At 39.3% G+C, this 19,041-nt stretch overlaps 1 protein-coding gene across 1 annotated transcript in view; it reads right to left on the reverse strand.

Moving 5' to 3' along the window:
- RECQL (RecQ like helicase) overlaps positions 1–18,784 on the reverse strand; it is a gene marked incomplete at its 3' end in the record, with an annotated part of 32,982 nt that extends 14,198 nt beyond the window's left edge. Inside the window, exons 1-6 of the mRNA XM_082849847.1 lie at positions 18,764–18,784; positions 16,396–16,443; positions 8,618–8,815; positions 7,550–7,729; positions 3,929–4,035; positions 297–495 (exon numbers count right to left, since the gene is read on the reverse strand). Of these exons, the coding sequence (XP_082705973.1) occupies positions 297–495; positions 3,929–4,035; positions 7,550–7,729; positions 8,618–8,815; positions 16,396–16,411 (700 nt within the window). The 5' untranslated portion in view covers positions 16,412–16,443; positions 18,764–18,784. The remainder of the gene's footprint in view (positions 1–296; positions 496–3,928; positions 4,036–7,549; positions 7,730–8,617; positions 8,816–16,395; positions 16,444–18,763) is intronic.
- Positions 18,785–19,041: the final 257 nt, after the last annotated feature.

Raw genomic sequence — 19,041 nt, forward strand, 5'->3', positions numbered from 1 at the left:
AGGAGAATCTGGAGGTCAGTAAGCCTTTATGGCTAAAGATGGCAAGGTATAATATTTGCTAATAAGCACACATTTCAAAAGATAAAGGCAATTAGACTAATAAACACTACCATGGGGGTGAGGGGTAAAGAGATCAAAGATTCTGCCTCTTGACTCCCCTTATATTAAGGCAAGAAAAAATGAGTAATAACTACCTAAGAAGATAATTTTAATGGAAGCAGGGATTTCCATCATGTAAAGCTGAGTAAGAAAAGAGTCCCTAGCATCAAGGGGTTTTCTAGATACAACATACATACCAGGTCTGAAATCATGTCCCCATTGACTACAGCAATGAACTTCGTCTACAGCAATTCGGGTAAATCTCCTTGCTTCATAGGCTTTTTCTAGTCTTGACATAAACATTTTGCTTTTTGCAATTTTCTCTGGAGTCACATAAATTAGCTTTAGCTTGGAGTTTTTATTTACCATTTCAGCATGAACCCATTTCACATGCTCCTATTGAAAGGAAACACAGACACAATGATAGCAGAGCTAAGCTAGCAGACTGCAATACTCAGTGGTAAATGAAGACATTCATTACTCAGAAGCAACAGCCTTGGGGCTCTTTTAGCAACAGATGTTTACTTCATTAAAATCAAAGTAACGTCCCAGTACTAAACTTCATGGCAGCTGTGCAAACAGCATTTCAGTTACTTACTTACATCCAGACTGCTGATAAAAGAATAATCTCATTTGACAAAAAAGAGAACAAAAAAATGAATGTGAAGACACTCCAATAAGCATTTACTCCATAAAGGCATAATGCTAAATTTTTCACAATAAATGCCAAAATGTAAGCTCCATGCGATAGGTATGGTGATAAAGGTGGGTTTTATTAATTTTTAACATTATATTTGAAATCATTTCATGCATGTGTGAACTAGCTATTTTAATGATGTTATCAAATCTACTCATAATCTATTTAGGTTTTATGAAGTATCTTATTCATTAAATTTTTATAATATGAAATACATATATTTATATATTATATATATCGGGGTCCCCAACCCCCGGGCCACAGAACACTGCCTGTCCGTGGCCTGTTAGGAACCGGGCTGCACAGCAGATGAGCGGCGAGTGAGCAAAGCTTCATCTGTATTTACAGCCGCTCCCCGTCGCTCACGTCACTGCCTGAGCTCACCTCCTGTCAGCACTATGGTGAGCTGTATAATTAGTTCATTATATATTACAATGTAATAATAATAGAAATAAAGTGCACAATAAATGTAATGCACTTGAGTCATCCTGAAACCACCACCACCCCCAACCCCCATCCGTGGAAAAACTGTCTTCCAAAAAACTGGTCCCTGGTGCCAAAAAGGTCAGGGACCGCTGACATATGTAATAAGAATAAATCTTAAGAACTAACAGCTATTAGGTTCTTAATGTTGTTGTTATTTTCTATAATATTTAGAACAGTGGATGTTGTATTTTCTCCCTCTAACCTAATTAGGACCAAAAGAAGTGGTGAATGTGATAGAAAGTCAAAATACTTTCAATCATCCCAGAAAAGCAGTTTGTTAACTCGAGATATTCCTAGTTTTGTTAAGAAATGGCCAAAGTGTATTAAATATTTCAGCTGGTCCTAAATGTCCCAGAAATATTAGAGGAGCAAACATAAGGCTATTTCCTCAGCAACTCTTCAAGCAGTAGTGACATGGCCTGAATTTGTAATTATCACACCTTTCTAACTACAGTGGACCCTGGAATAACTCAAATTTGAATTGCATGGGTCCATTTATATGCAGATTTTTTTCAATAGTAAATACTACAGTACTGCGATCTGCAGTTGGTTGAATCCCTGAAATGAGGAGAGCTGACTACAAGTCACCCACAGATTTCTGACTGTGTGTACAGTTAGGGGCCCCCAACCCTCACGTTGTTTAAAGGTCAACTGTACTTTGCATTATCATTACTCTCTTTTTCAGTTTTAAAGAAGTGCAATATGAGAAGGCAGTGTTCTCCACAGATTCATTTTGGTGAATGAGAAAGCAGTTATAATGACACAAGAGTTTAAATAAAACAAAATTATATGGGAAAGACTAGGAGAACCAGGGCTTCCTGAAGACATAGATGACTTTAGGGCTGGGAGGAAATATACAAAATGAGCACAGAATATGTTATAAAAGAAAGCAAAGACTCAAAAGCTATGAGCTAGATTTAGGAGCCACCTTAGATAAGACTCTCACTACTCAAAGATGGGACTATTTCACCATAAAAAAAGAATAATAACTATGGATCAAAAGACATCAAACATGTTAAAAATCCGTAAATTTACAATGATACTTGGGGGAAAAAAAAAAAGAACTTATTGACCACCTTCGGAGAATGCTGGAAAACCAACTCTTTCTGAAAATTGGTAAAGAAAGGGAAAGAACTTTCAATCTGCAAAGAGTTACTAAGGAAAAAGTTCTTTTTTACAGAAAAAGTCTAGCTAATGTAAGAAAAAGTGAGAATTAGAAATCACCATCTTGTAACCCCCTAATTAAATAATGCTCTAGGATAGGCAATAATCATCAGTGGCTGCTAAAAACCATTACATGAAAAGGTGATAGAGAACTTGATAATTATAGAGCAAGCAGACATAAGCTGAACCCACTGATCAAGCTAATGTCACAAAAATATAACTGGGTTTTATATACCTCCTGAGTGATACCAGGGGAAAGTATACTCTTGCCAAAAAAAAGAAAAGAAAAGAAAGCCCAAATACAGTCAAGCTTTTAGAGCTAACTAAAAGAAACAAGTGAAACAACATCACAAGAATACAGTCAGGAAGAGACAAAATATAGGAAAGTATAGGACAAAAAACAAACCAAAAAAACAACCTAAACAATAATTTGCGTGGGAAACAAACAAGAAATAAGGGAAACCTATGGATATATCAACCAATACAACATAATTTATGAACCTTATCTGGATCATGATTAAAAAAAATAACAACATTTGATGAGACAGAAATCTGAATCTTTTTATATGATGGTTTTAAAGAACTAATACTAAATTTTTTAGATGTGTTAATAGCATTGCAGTTACCTTTTTAAAATGTTAGAGATACACACTGAAGAAGAAGCTACAATTGAAATGATATGATGTCTGGGACTTATCTCAAATAAATAAACCAAGGGTGGGCAGGAGGGGAAATAGGGGATATATAGACGAAAAAAATTGGTCATATGCTGATAACTGTTAAAGGTACTTAACAATACATGGCAGTTTTTATACTATTCTCTCTACTTTTGTATATTTTTAAAATTTTCAATAATATGCTTTTTAAAAAACAAACACCTTGGAAATGCTTTATTCTACAGATAAAGGTAAGAGAGTCCATTCCCAAACAGAAGAAATTCCACAGGGGTTGGGTACCTTGTTACTAATTCATTTTTTCTATTTAATTATATTGCATAATAAGAAATTCTTGCTCACTATTTTAGAATGGACACTATAAAACAGTCAGCAAATATTTCCTGTAAAGTGCCAGATAGAAAATATTAGGTGTTGTGGTCCATATCACAGCTACTCAACTCCGCCGTTACAGCGGGAAAACAGTCACAGACTACACATAAAAGAACCAGCGTGATTCTGTTCCAACAGAACATTATTTATGGCCACTGAAATCTGAATTTCATGTAACTTTCACACTTCACAACATACTATTCTTCTTTTGATTTTTTTTAACCAATTAAAAATATAAAAAGTAATCTTAATTCACGGACCACACACAATAGGCAGTGGGCTAGAACTGACTGACCTATGAGCAGTAATTTTCGACTCCAATGTAAACAGTTATCAGTTTTTTAATTTTATAAGCAACTCAATTGAATCTAAGGTTCCTATTTCAATGACGAGTGTAAATTAAAAATAAAATACAATAAAAGCCACACATGCATACCTTAGAACTAGAAGCATTTAACATGGTAGCTGAAATTTCTAATTGTTTCAAAACCATTAATTGGTCTTCCATAAGGGAGATCAATGGGCAAATCACGAGTGTAAAACCTAAAAGAGAAAGAAATCTACTTTAAATTTTATATAACCACCAGAATGAGTTTACCTTCTTTACTGTAACTTCCGGCCCTGCCCATCAATTCGGACTGATTTTCAATGCAGCCTTAGCAATATACCACCTATTTCTTACCCTCATTAATAAAGGAGGTAGATACGAATAAACAATAAGCCAAATAAGCAGATATAAGATAAACAGACATCTCTCACCATATCAGTCTTATAGAAATATAGATAGATGTTATCATTTGGAATTTACTATCATTTTTAACATTTGGTATTGGTAATCTCAGTAAAATGATATAACTCAAGTCAAATACTATCCAGTTAGCTTTCCAAAGAAAACATAGCAACTTGTATCATCTAGAATGATGGTTACATAAGTATCCATTCACTTACTGCACCAGATTAATTTAGTCGGATCAGAAATCAGTGAACGGTTTTATTGACTGACTCAAGTTACCGTAATATATCCCCTTTCTCTGAGAACTGAAATTGTTTGCAGCAGCTACAAAAGCTATTCTACATTGTTAAAATCCTAAGTTCTTATGTTTCTGTAGTTTGTCCCTAAAAAGCACCGAGGGCAGAAAGCAGACCAGTTTAAAAACTATGCTCAAGATTATGGCCGCATCAAGGATTTACCCTCTCAATTAGTCCTCTCTCCTGTATTTTCACTTTCTCCCTCATTACTGGCACCTTCTCATTAGTATTTTATTTTATCTTATCATCTTATCTTATTTTATCTTACTTTATTTTATTTTTTGGCCACCCTATATGGCATGTAGGATCTTAGTTCCCCGACCGCAGATCAAACGCGCGCCCCCTGCAGTGGAAGTGCGGAGTCTTAACCACTGGACCACCAGGGAAGTCCCTCATTACATTTAAACACGGTCAAGTCTCTCTCAAATTTGAAGAAACCCTGAACACCTAATTCAGGGCCCCCTGTCTTTTTCCCTGCATAGCAATTCTTTCCCAGGAGTGTCCCTTTCACTGGTTCCACTTCCTCACTCCTACTCACTCCCAAACAATTGCTCTTTGGTTTCCACCCAACCATTTTACTGAAGCTGCTCTAGCCAAGGTCATATTTGAGTCCCTTGTCACTAAGTCCACTGGAACTTCCATGTCCTTATTTTATTTGACCTTTTGCCAACAGTCATCACTATTAACTACTCCCTGCTTGAAATACTCCCTTCTCCAGGCTTCTGATAACCCCATACTCTCCTGACTACCCTCCTACACTTTGCTTCTCTGTAAGGCCCTCTGTCTCTGTCTGTCCCTAAACTCTTGGTGTTCTGGTTTCTGTTCTGGGCGCCCTTCTCTTCTCACGCTGTTCTGGATGATATAATTCACTTCAATAGCCATCTGCATACTAACAGCCTCCAACCCAGCAACCTCAGGTCTCTCGAACCCAAGCTTTCCACTCAAACATCCTCCTACTCAGAGGACAATACTACCTGGATATCTTGCAGGCATCATAAATTCAACAGGCCCCACATTAAATTCATCACCTTCCCTCTCCATTCCCAAATAAGTTCTTTCTCCAATGTACCCTGTTTCAGTGAACAACTTCACCATCTGTCCCAGCCTCAAATCTGGGCAGCTAGACTATCTCTTCTCCTAGTCCTGTATCCAATGAATACCAAGTCCTACTGAACCTACCTCCTAAATATTTCTGGAATTCCTCCATCTGCTGGAATTATCCTTCTAAACCACAAATCTGACAAGTCTCTTACCTGTTTAAGACCCTTCAATAGCTTTCCACTCATCTAAGGAAAAGTTTTAAAAATATCTTTAAAGATTCTTTCCACATGTCTTGGCCTTCACTGCCTGCCACACTAAAATGATTCCAGGTTATTGAATACCCCACACCATGCATGTTCTCTCACTTTTAGGTGTGCGCGCACACACACACACACACACACACACAAACACACTATGGAATATTACTCGGCCATAAAAAAGAATGAAATAATGCCATTTGCAGCAACATGTATGGACCTAGAGATTATCACACTAAGTGAAGTTAGCCAGACAGAGAAAGACAAATATCATATATCACTCATATGTGGAATCTTAAAAAAAAAAAAAAAAGAGATACAAATGAACTTATTTACAAAACAGAAACAGACCCATAGACACAGAAAACAAACTTATAGTTACCAAAGGGGAAAGGGTAAGGGAGGGATAAATCAGGAGTTTGGGATTAACATATACACACTACTATATATAAAACAGATAACCAACAGGGACCTGCTGTAGAGCACAGGAAACTCTACTGAATATTTTGTAGTAACCTATAAGGGAAAGGAATCTGAAAAAATATATATACATATATATGTATAATTGAATCACTTTGCTGTACACCTGAAACACAACACTGTAAATCAACTATACTTCAATTAAAAAAATATTAAAATAAAAAAAAAGCCACTTCCTCACGCCTTCCCTAACAGCCCCTAGACCAGATCTTTGCACTGACTTAATTCCCTATTAAAACCTTTATCACAAAACCCTTAAAGCAATTGCTTGCAATTAAGCTGTATTCTCTAGACCAGGGGTCAACAAACTAAGGGCCGGTTGCTTGTTTTTGTAAATAAGGTTTTCCTGGAAAACAGCCACAGCCATCCCTTTACCTATCATCTGTGGCTGCTTTCCTGCTACACTGGCAGCTGAGCAGTCGGCACAGACCTCACGGACCGCAGAGCCTCTCCCATTTACTGACTGGTTCTTCGAGGAAAAGTCTGCTGACCCTGCTCTATACCCCTGGTAGTCCCCAAACAGCAGCATCAGTGTCATCTGAGAGCCTGTCACAAATGCAAGCTCTTGGGTCTCACACTAAACTAGAATCTGCATGTTGATCAGATTACCAGCTGATTTTTATGCACGTTAAAGTTTGAGGAAGCACTGCTGGCCACTGAGCTCTGTGAAAACGAGGACCACGTACATCTGCTGACTCCAGTATCTCCAGGGCCTAACACCACAGCAGACACTCCACAAAGACCTGGGGCTCGACTCCAGGCCTACTGACTCCTTTTCTAGGGCTTTTTCTCCTACAACATGTTCTTTAATGATGTTTCAGGAACCAGATAAAAGAATGAATTACTCTCAGTCTTTTTTTTTTTTTTTTTTTGCGGTACGCGGGCCTCTCACTGTTGTGCCCTCTCCCGTTGTGGAGCACAGGCTCCGGACACACAGGCTCAGAGGCCATGGCTCACGGGCCCAGCCGCTCCGCGGCATGTGGGATCTTCCTGGACCGGGGCACGAACCCGTGTCCCCTGCATCGGCAGGCGGACTCTCAACCACTGTGCCACCAGGGAAGCCCTACTCTCAGTCTTTAACATTCCCTCTCTAGGTGAATCCTTTAAATGTGTATTAGTGGAGAGATAAATCAAACAAAAATGCACTTGATTTTGGCAAATATAGGGCTAGACATTTTTTTTAAAGACTTAAAGATATATTCAGAGAAATAATGTTTCTTCACGTTAAATTAATGTTGATTAATACCCACCATCTGAACATAACGCTGGTAACTGGTAGCATAAGCTCTTTCCCCCACCTGTAGGCATAACGAGAAATACCTCCTTTCCAGACATTGTTACATTAATCGTTTCCAGCTGAAGTGACCTGAACTTCTGCAGTTTAAAGACATTTTGCAGAACATCTTTAACTTTACCAGACCATGGAAAATCTAGAAAGAGAAAAACAAACCAGATAGATTAGAACTATTCAGTATTATGAATGAGACACAAATGTGAATGGCTGTTTTTATAATAGAGAAGAATCAGATCAATATATAAGACTTTTAATACTATGGACAATTTAACTTTTATAATAATAATTTTGAGATCTGTTTAATTCACGATGCTAAGCAAAATCATACTTAATGATATATCATAAGAAAAAGTACATCAGAAAAAAATGACAACATTTGCCGGTGATAAATAACTTACAGAGGAGAAAGGTGTTTGGTCAGGTATTTGAAAAACAGTCTGCATGTCCGTCAGGAAATTCATAGCATCATAGAAAACTCAACTATCATGAACAAAGTTAACGATTACCTGAAATTTTGGGTGTAAATATCTTGTTTAAAAATGGACACTGGAAAAAAAGGCCCACAAAAGCATTCAATTCTTTCAAGAGTTATAGTATTCCACAATTAATGATAAACAAGATGCTTGGCAAGACCCTGAAACAAGAAAGGTTTGTTCACTAGGGCAGGAGAATGCACTGCCCTTCAACGAGTTTGAATTTTTTTCTCAATTGTTTAATTTTTTCTAGTTAAAACCTAGAAAACTGAGTTAAATAAATATCTTATTTTTCCAAGCCCGATTAATGTTGCTAAAACCATATTTGGACAAAATAATACTTTGTGAATAATAAAGGCTTCATTTAAAAAGAACATGGGTAAAGAATGGTCTGCTTCCAAGTTCCCCTGCCACTTAAGGAATGGCTAGTTTCAACTCTTAAGCTACTAGAAAGCACTGACCCAGGCACAATGATTTAATTCCAGTTCATAGAACTGAGAAGAAACAAAACTGGCAAAGATAAAAAGAAAAACAACAAAAAAAGAGCAAACCTTCTTTATTCCAAGAGGCAGGTGACGAATCACATTCGCTGCTCTCGCCAGCATCAGAATTCTCTAAACACTGCTTTAGTCTCTTTGTTAGGACATTTTTTTTCTGAATAAGTTCCTGTTGCCTTTCCAGAAGTTCTTGAATTTGAATGTCTACCACATGTAGCTCACTGGTTATAGAATCCAGTTCCTCACTTAGAGCTACGAGGGAGGAAAAAAGATATAATGACCAGACAGAGTTAATCACAACTTTAGGTTTCCTTATTATTGATTTTTACGTATTCCTCACCATCAAAATTATATACTGATCGTAATATAGCAGAGTGGTTAAGAGCATGTGTTTTGGAGCCACACAGACCCGAGTTAAATCTTAGGTCTTCCTCTTACTGGCTGAGTGACCTCAGGCTAAGTACCTTATACTTAACTGAGCCTCAATTTCCCTATCTGTAAAATGGGGATAATATTAATACCTAGCTTTCATAGAACTGCTATAACAAATTAAATGAGATAGCATATTGAAAGTTCTTAACACAGTACCTGGCACACAGTTAAGCATTTCATCAATAATAATTTTTTTTATTATGTTGTAGGGCAGTGGTCCAACCATCTCCTAAATCATTTCAGTAAAGTGACCAGACTTTGAAGCAAGAGGAAATTATTTAAAAGTCATACCCTAACTACTTAGCTATCATTTTACAAAAACATTCATATTTGGGTTCATACTGTGACATTGCAAGGAGTCGGTGATTATAACTACAATGATGTAACAGTAAAGAGAGAAATCAAGCATGCTACTGGAATTGGCATTACAAGGCCAGCATGCTAACTTATAAAGAAGCCTTAACATATGACTCTAATCAGTCCAAATATTAAAGTCAAAGTGAGATTTCTTTTGATATCACATCACTGGAAGCTAGAAAAATTTTATAGATTGGTGTTTTCTAAAACATCTGCCTGCATTAATCAGTGTCCAGTTTTTGTTTTGTTTTTTTTGTTTGTTTTTTTTCTTGGCCATGCTGCATGGCCCTCGGCAGTGAAAGCACAGAGGCCTAACCACCGGACCGCCAGGGAATTCCCAAACAGTGTCCAGTCTTAATGCCTTTTCATGAGATGAAATCTTACAGTTATGATTTAAAATAGGATGCTCCAGTGGCTTTGTATTCTACCAACTGCCTGCATGATTCTTGGTTAGGGCTGGCCACCAGGGAAATCTGTAGGAATGAAACAGCAGCCAGGTTTACAGTCAGGAGGCTGGCATAAGGTCAGGTGTTGCTGCAGCTCACTCCCGTTGTCGCTGATCCGCTGGCTCACCTTGCTGACAGGGGGCAGAAGCAGGGGCAGGTTTACCCACAGCTTCTTCAGCTTCTTTGAATCCTTGGCTGGGTTCAAATGCAACTTTCTGCGGCAAGTGCACCAGCTCTTCCGCAGGGCACCAGCGTCCTGGAGGTCAGAGCCTTGGGGACAGTGACACATCACATGAGTCCCAATGACACACAGGTTCCACTTGGTCCTAGTGCGTTTCAGCTCTTCCTTATCCTCCCACATGCCACATCCATCCTCCTGACCCTGCTGCTGGCTCTTGTGACTTCCAGACCAGCAACGGACTTCTTCACCAGTTCCCATGATCATGTAGAGACTAATCCCTGGCATAAATCCCTTATATCACTCATAATGATTCAGCTTCTCTGATGGAACCTGACCAATGCCAAATGTTGTCCCAGAGGAACAGAACCTTAATGGGTTCTCTGAATCGCTTCTGGGCCACCTGGAATTGAGTCTCTGATCTGATTAGATTTAAGGGTATTAATGACCCCTCTTTGCAGTAGTAGAAGCGATAATGGTATTCCACAGCATGCAGTAGACAAAGTTAAATTATCATCTATAGATACCAGTAATTAAGTACCTAGAGAAGGCAATGCTCTGGGTGACCAAGTGTTTGCTGTCACAGAACATTTTTGTAAGAATAATGGGGTTGGTTGGTTGCTTGTGAGTATGCTGGAGCACTTGATGAGAGAAATGCAGGGTGTCCATAAAGGGACCTCAAAGTTTCTATGACTGTCCTAAACAAAACCCTTATCTCCAGAGATTACTGAATACAAACAAGTTTAAATTCTGCAGGTGGCTGAATTATGATACAAACTGAATTCCCAACCTCGCAGGGACTCTTCTGTTAAAGTTAGCACATTGATTTGGAAGGACCCTGAAATCGGGATGGGAACATATGGGCAGATTCCAACGAAGCAGGGGACCTTGAGCCACTAATTCTGCCAAGTCTTTTTTGCCCCCCCCCCTTTCTGAAACAGCCTCCTCCTGCCTGTTACGGTCTTTCCTGAGGTAGATGCCCTGCAAGAGCACGTTAATCACTCGAAGGATCCGCCCCCACCACCTTCCAGTGCTACAAGACCCACGAGGCCCCAGAGGATGAGGTATAAAACTGTGAACTGTGAGAAAACATGACACACACCAAAAGAGTTGCATTTGCCAATATCCATCACCAGAAACTAGAGAGTATACGTGGGAACAGGTCCTAAGGCTACTAAATCAAGGTGGACAGCATACAATATTGAATGAAGCCAAATTTACTGGTGTGGACTCAGTAAGAAATTCTGGATTTAGGGACTTCCCTGTTGGTGCAGTGGTTAAGAATCCGCCTTCCAATGCAGAGGACACGGGTTTGAGACCTGGTCCAGGAAGATCCCACAGGCCACAGAGCAACTAAGCCCGTGCTACACAACTACTGAGCCTGTGCTCTAGAGCCCGCAAGCCACAACTACTGAGCCCGTGTGCCACAATTACTGAAGCCCGCACGCCTAGAGCTAGAAGCCACAGCAATGAGAAGCCCGCGTACCACAATGAAGAGTAGACCCTGCTCGCCACAACTAGAGAAAGCCCAGGCAGCAATGAAGACCCAACGCAGCCAAAAATAAATAAATAGAATTATTTTTTAAAAAGACAGGACATAGTCCAACAACAAAATTAAAAAAAAAAAAAGAAAGAAATTAATTCTAGATTTAGTGTGCTAAATATAGTGGCCAGGAGTGGCTCTAATAATTTACTTAGCTAGTCCCAAAGATGAATATCAGAAAGTTGGGAGGGCTGGAGTGGCTCTTCTCTGTAAGCCAGGAATGACCATGGGAAGTACTGCTTTTGAACTAGACTACCTGAATCAACGAGAATGATGGATTCTAAGACATGGGGGCTAAATGCTGGGAATTCAGTTCACGACCAGAGGAAACGTAGATGTGGCTGCCATACCCGGCAATAGAGTACAACAGTCTGATCCACAGAGATCTTCGGCAGTAGCTAGCTGATCGTGATGCCTGAAATGGAAACAGACGACTTGATCTGTACAGGCAGAATACAAAGGCCTGATTCTGGTAAACACAAGCCTGATTTGAATCACCACAACGGAGACATAGTCCTTCAACCAGTTCCCAGAAATGGCCAGTTTATAGACCTAGAGTCCCTTGTATAAAGTGGAAGTTGGGGCCCTTTGAAAAAGGACTCTCCTACACAGCTAAAAATTTATGTGGTAAATCTTTCCACTATCCTTCTCCAGAGAAACTTATCAAGGTAATTGTGTACTGGGAAAAGGAAAATAACTTCTTAGAAATTACCAGACATCAACTCTAAACTGATAATTCCTGGAGAACTAGATCCACCAGTCAGAGTAGGGACTGGACAAGCAAAGCCGACGATCAATGCAGTTTTGCTTGGGTGCATCATACAGTGGGTTAGGAGGTCCTCCAACCTACTCTGTGGTTACTTCCCCAGTTCCAGCAGGCATAATTAGAACAGGTATATTCAGCAACTGGCTGAGTTCACACGTAGGTCTCCTGACCCAAGAGTAAGGACTATTATGGTAGGAAAGACCAAGTGGAAGGCAGATAAGTGTGCTTACCTATCCAAACAGTGAATAGCTCTTCCCACTGCCACTAGTGAAATGTTTGCTTCCCATCCCTGAAACTTTGGACTCTGCTGGTCTAGAGGTCTCAGTTAGCGAGGAAGAACTCTTCTACCAGGAGGAAAAGCAACGGTTCCATTTAACTGGAGTTGACTATCACTTGGCCAGTTTGCATTCCTCACAACTGGAAATCAACAGGCAAAGAAGGGGGTTACTGGACTGGCTGGGGGGAGTGATCCTGACCATTCAAGGGAACTGGATTGCTATGACACTGCAGAGGAAAGAAGTGTGTCTGGAATGGAGGGGATCCTCTAGGCTGTCTTTTGGTATTCCCATGTCCTCTGATTAGAGTTAATGGAAAACTACAAAAACTCATTACAAGCAAACTGCTAAGGCATATCCCACCAGGCAAGGCCCCATGACCAGGTGAGGTGCTTGCTGAGAACAAAAGGATATGGAATGAGAAGTTGAAAAGGCAGTTATAAAATAATAGCTATGACCACACGATCAGGTGAGAACCAAGAACTGCAATAGCTATAAGCATTTCTCCCTTATTTTGACATTCCTATATAAGCCAAATTTGGGTTTTTCTTGTTGCTGGTTGGTTGGTCGGTCGGTTGATGGATGGGTGGATGGCTTGATTGATGTTCCTGCTCACGTTCCCCTAAATTCTAAAATAAAAAGTGTTAATAGTCTCTAACCTCGTATCTCAGGATTTAAGTTAGAAGATTATCAAGAAGGATGTGATTCAGCAAGAAGAGGAATGAGCGTCACGCAAAGATGAAGAAAAAGAATTCCTGTCCTCTTCGGAGGAGAGGATCAGTGTATATTTGGTTGGACCAGGGACAGCTGTATCATGTTGGGGAGCCAGAGATTTAGAAGGTGGAAGTGAAGCCGTCGCCATATTTTCCATATTTAAGAAAGTCAGTGCAAGGTCAGGCCTGGTGACCTCACTGGCATGGGGCAGCAACTGGGTCCATGATTCCAGCTGCTGCTAGATATCCTTAGGGAGACAGCAGGGCCTGCAGCTCCTCTAGATCCTGTTGGTTCTCCTCCCTTGGCTTCTCTGAACACTCAGCCAGGTCATATGCAACTCCACGGGGAAGGACGTGAGCATTTTGACAGGTCCTGCATCACCTACACTGGAGGCTTTGAGGCAATAAGAGACTGATCTAGGTTCCGGTAAGATTCATCTTCATGGGGAGCAGTTTGTTTGGGCATTCCCCACTGCATATGCATCTTCTCTTCCTAACTGCTGGCTCCTCCAACTTTGGGCCCAGCTCCAGACACGCAGGCAACAGACAGAAAGAAAGAGCTTAACCACTTCCCATATTCACACCAAGTAGAATCCCTACAGTTAGTCCCTTATATCTCTCATAGTGGCTCTGCTTCCTGATCAAATCCTATATAACAGAGATGTTAATGTCAAACTACGCTACAAAGTCAGTATCATCGTACCTTAGATAAAGTCCTGATTGACTAAGAGTATAAGAGAATAGAGCTAGTTGTAATAAATCAGGGTCTTTTAATGTTTTTGTTCAAAATTATGTCACCTCTATTGCCAGCACGGACAACACATGACTTGTATTATTGGAGATGAGATTGAAAAGTGAAAGATTTCAATAATCCGTAACAAAGAGGGCTTATTACTATAATATATCTCAGGAGCACATAGTATTGAGCAGGGATCACACTCCAGAGTTCCTAAGCTTACAGCTGATGCAAGGGTGGTATCAGTCTTCAGAAACAGCACATTTTCTAGCAATATCCCATACTGAAATCAACAACGAAAGGAAAGTGATTTGCCACAAGGGAAGCCTTCAAATCCAAATCAATAAACTGCCTGAAGGCAACTTCAGAGGCATTTCAAATATAGTTCGACAAGTGGGTAGAACAATAGAAGAGGTGGATTATTTGAAAGGGGCACAATATTGTAAAGGCAATGATTCAAAGTAAGCATCTCCTCTTAAATAAAATTTATCTATGTCATTACTCAGTTATTTTAAAAGCATAGCCTACTGAGAAAGCTTAAAGTCTTGTTAAGTAGAATAACTCATTTATGCATTCCAAAAATAACTATACCCAACTGAGGCAAGGTTCCGTAACATCTCTGAAACCCTCACCTTTGTCTCTTAGTAAAGAACATTTGGATTAGCATTTAATATAACTTAAATTGTTACTATTTATTATTAACCCTTAAGCTGTGAGAATGAGTCATGAGACAAAGCCAAAATCTATGTCACTATTTTTTTCATATTTATATTTAAATAAATTGTAGTTTTTAGGGGTGGATGGGAGGATGCCATACTTAGGGAAACCATTTCTTTAAAGTTTGAAAAGAACCTAATCTTTTTACCCTACTGTTAGTGCTAGTATGTAGCAAAGGCCATATTCACTATATCCTACAAAGGACAGGAAAATACCACAGAATAAGTTCCTCACTCCTGCCATCCACTTCTTTACTGAATAGTCAGCAAGACCTCACTAATAAGCACAACAGAATCTAGCCAAGTTTATAAAAACAAGCAATGGATGGAAATATACCAAAATACCAAAAGTAGCTGCCTGGAAAAGGTCAAATGGAAGTTTTTCTTTTATACTTTAAAAACGTTTCAAATAGCTCCACTTACAGGAACTTATCTTAAGGAAATAATCAGAGACGCACACAAAGCTTTTGATTCAAAGATGTTCAATGCAACCTTTTTTACATTTTAAAAATGGAGACAGACTGAAAGTTCAACACCAACACCAAAAGTGTTAATTGTTTAATGTCACTTCAAAACAATAAAATACAGAACAGTATTAAAAATAGAATATTTACAACATAGAATTTACTTAACAATATGTCTATACTCTATATCTACATTGTTTTTAAAAATCACATTACCAAACATTATGTACAAAACGTTAAAAATTTTGTTGAAAAACAATACATCTAACTGTTACAGTATTAACCTGACTAGTGAGATTATAAATGATTTATATTGTCTACTTGATAAGTTCCCAAATGCTATCAAGAAACATATCATTTCTTGGAAATCTTATGTATTGCTTTTTGGGAACGTAAAATGGGATAGTCACGATGGAAAACAGTACAGTAGTTCCTAAAATAATTAAACATAGAAACACCATGTTAACCAGCAATTCCACTTGTAGGTATATACCCCCCAAAACTGGAAGCAGGGGCTCAAATGGATACTTGTACACAATGTTTGTAGCAGCATTATTCACAAAAGCCAAAAAGTGAAATAACCCAATGTCCACTGACAGACAAATGGATAAAGAGAAGGTGGTATATACATACAATGGACTATGATTCAGCCTTAAAAAGATACATGTTACAAAACAGATGAACCTCAAAGACATGCTTAAGTGAAACAAGCCAGACACAAAAGGACAAATATTGTATGATTCCACTTAAATTAGGTACCTAGAATTGTCAAATTCACAGAGACAGAAAGCAGAATAGTGTTACCAGGGGCTGCAGGGAAGGGAGGACTGGGTTTAACTGGTACCGAGTTTCAGTTTGGAGGGATGAAAAAGTTCTGGAGGTGGATAATGGTGATGACTGCACAACAGTGCAAATGCACGTAATACCATGCACGTAATGCCACTGAACTGTATGCTAACAAGCAGTTAAAATGGTAAATTTCATTAAGTACATTTTCCCACAATGAAAAAAAATCTGAAAAAACATCACTTCTATAATCAAAATTTTTAAAACAAGTATTTTTAAAATTTATTTTTTATTAATTTCTATTAAGACTTTTTTAGAGCAGTTTAAGGTTCACAGCAAAATTGAGGGGAAGGTACAGAGAAAAACATGCAATTAGAAAGAGAAGAGAATGAACTACAAAATGTAATCATCTCCACTAACCTGAAATGGATGCCATTCTAAAGTTGAATTGGAGAGCCAAGTTTCTTTCTAAAAGTGAAAGAAAAATCAGAGCAACAACTTTTTAAAAACAGTACTGTTGATAATGCTCAATGATAATGTCATTACTAAGCACAAAAAATGTTAGAAAGTAAACTATATACTGCAGTGACCTTTCAATAAGGACTACATGCTTCTTCCAACTCTACATTTTTATGAAAAATTCTCTAGATTTCAGAGAAGTGTCCAAAGTCACATAAACATATAACAACAAGTATGACGTCAAGAACACTGAACAAATATCCACCAGACACAAAGCGATGTCACAAAAAAAGAGCAAAGCTTTGAGGTTAAACAGCTTTACCACTAAATTACTGTGTGATCTTAGCAAACCTAAACAACTTGTTCATCTCAGCCCCTTTCCCTGTCTCTAAAATTGGGATGGTGGAAGCTATTTTACAAATAACAAGTTGGATAGATTCAAATATCCCAGATGAAGCAAAATCCATCAACATAATATTCAAATTAATAATTTAACATTTTACTGAATATTTGCTTTAAAGGGTTACAATTTAGACTCAATCTTAAAAGAGGAACTGGTATTCTACAAAGGGGTGAGATTTCAGAGGGAGAGAACATGAAAAGGTCAGAAGTGGGGAAAAAGCCTGGTTTGTATTAAGGAACTCAAAATATTTCTGAATGACTAAAACTTAAGAGTACACACGAGCAAGTGGAAGGAGGTCAGGTTGGAGGGTAGGAACTTTATTTAGATTGTCCATAATCTCCAGGAACACCTCCCCCAACTCTGATATGGAAAACCAATATTTTCCAAAACTAACTTAGAACGTTCTCCAAAGCTTCAGCATCACCCTACCCTTACTCAAACTGCTGACCTTATGCCCTTCCTCATGTAGAATTCTGTAGTCACCACTAGGCTGGAAAAATAAGTAGGGTCTTCTTTACCTTGCTAAGAAGTTTGGAAGGGCCACACCACTAAAAGATACTGAAGGAGGGGAGTAAACCAAGGACTTCTAATTCTTTATCGATATGAATATGTCTTCACCATTTTGTGGAAATATAATTCTCCTTCTCTGGACTGTAAGGTTCTCCAGGGGGGTAGGGATTGAGTCCCTTCACATCTGTATCCACATAGCCTAGCACAGTGCCTTGCATATAGTGCAGGCTCAGGTTTGCTGAGATTGAAAGCAGAGGGTTTTTCTATACTTATGAAATGATGTAATCTACAACCATTTTGCCCCACTATTTTAAACGACTCCTTTGATTAGACTGTTAAAAAACTGCTCATAAACTCCTTCCCCAAAGGATGTGATTTAATAGCAAAAGCTATCTGAACATAAAATATGTTCAAAAATTAATGAGCTATCTATAGCATGTGTGTCAGAAGTATACCTAGGCACTGTTAAAATCCAAAACAAACGGAGACCAGTCTTGAAAATTTCCTGGGCAGACAAAACCAGCACAGACATACAAACAAAACTTAATTTAGCTTATTTTGAAAGACTAACTTGACCTGGGGCATTTTTTTGTTTCTGCCTCTGGAAATCAGAAGCAAAACTCCAACTGTTTCCCAAGGTTGCTATGAGGTAACCACTAATCAATTCCCTATCCTTTAAGAAAATGTTAATATTATAACCAATCAGTGTGAAGAATAAACAGTCCTTACTAAACAAGCTGCTTTATAACAATACAGCCCTGAGCCTAATTCCATGTTTCGATTTGAGTGCTCCCGGTTGGCAAACTGTCTTTTTGGTGTGTACATATGAACTTTTACTAATTACTACTTCCATGATTCAGTGGTTTTACTTGCTATATCTGAACTTTTGCAAGCATCCTCAGGAAATATTTTACAGGGTCTCAGGCAGTCATGCATGCTTGACACCAAGTACCAGAGGCTAAATCACACACACACATCCTCCAACTCCTCGCCCCCTGCGTTTAGACGCAACAGCAATTTAGTAATACCCTCCCTTACGCTTAGGCGTTCCCAGTGGCGTTTCCCAGTAAACAGTGGTTGCAAATAAACAGGCTGTGGTACCCAAGCCTCCTGCACGGAAAAGGCTGGTGATAAAAAAAGACCGGTCGGCAGTGGAACGTGCCCCTAAAGGACCGAGTTCCATTAGAGCTGAGCGATGATAGAGAGTTCCATTAGAAGGGCGAGGGCCCCTGTTTCTCCCCAATGTATTGGTGGAAGGAAATGAGCCGGCCTCCCCATCAGCCAGGAAAAGGAATATTAGCTGTTTCAAAGCGGTAACGGGAGTTACCCCAGAACGTCTCCCCAGGGGGTTAAGGGACATCCTTCCCTCCTCGGTCTCCGACCCCAAAACGCCCCTGCCTCAGGTCCGCTACTCACCGCTTTCAGACGCGCTCCAACGAAAACTTCCCGCCACCAGGCTTTCCTTTCTTTCCAGCCAGGAGCATCCACCCTTCCGGGTCGGTCCTTTCAACCAATTGCAAGTAATACCCTTCTCTTATTGGTCGAGGGGTGTGGCCACCATGTGCGTCACTGAACAAAGCCACAGGTGATTGGTTGATGTTGGGAGCAGGCTTAGCCAATGGGGAACGGCTTTGAATTGGGGTGTGGGCGGCTGCGTGTTTCCGGAAGACGTGGCGGCTTTCGCCTGGGTTGTT

The sequence above is a fragment of the Leucopleurus acutus genome (assembly GCF_964270905.1).
Source record: "Leucopleurus acutus genome assembly, chromosome: 11".
In the NCBI taxonomy this organism is placed as follows: Eukaryota; Metazoa; Chordata; class Mammalia; order Artiodactyla; family Delphinidae; genus Leucopleurus; species Leucopleurus acutus.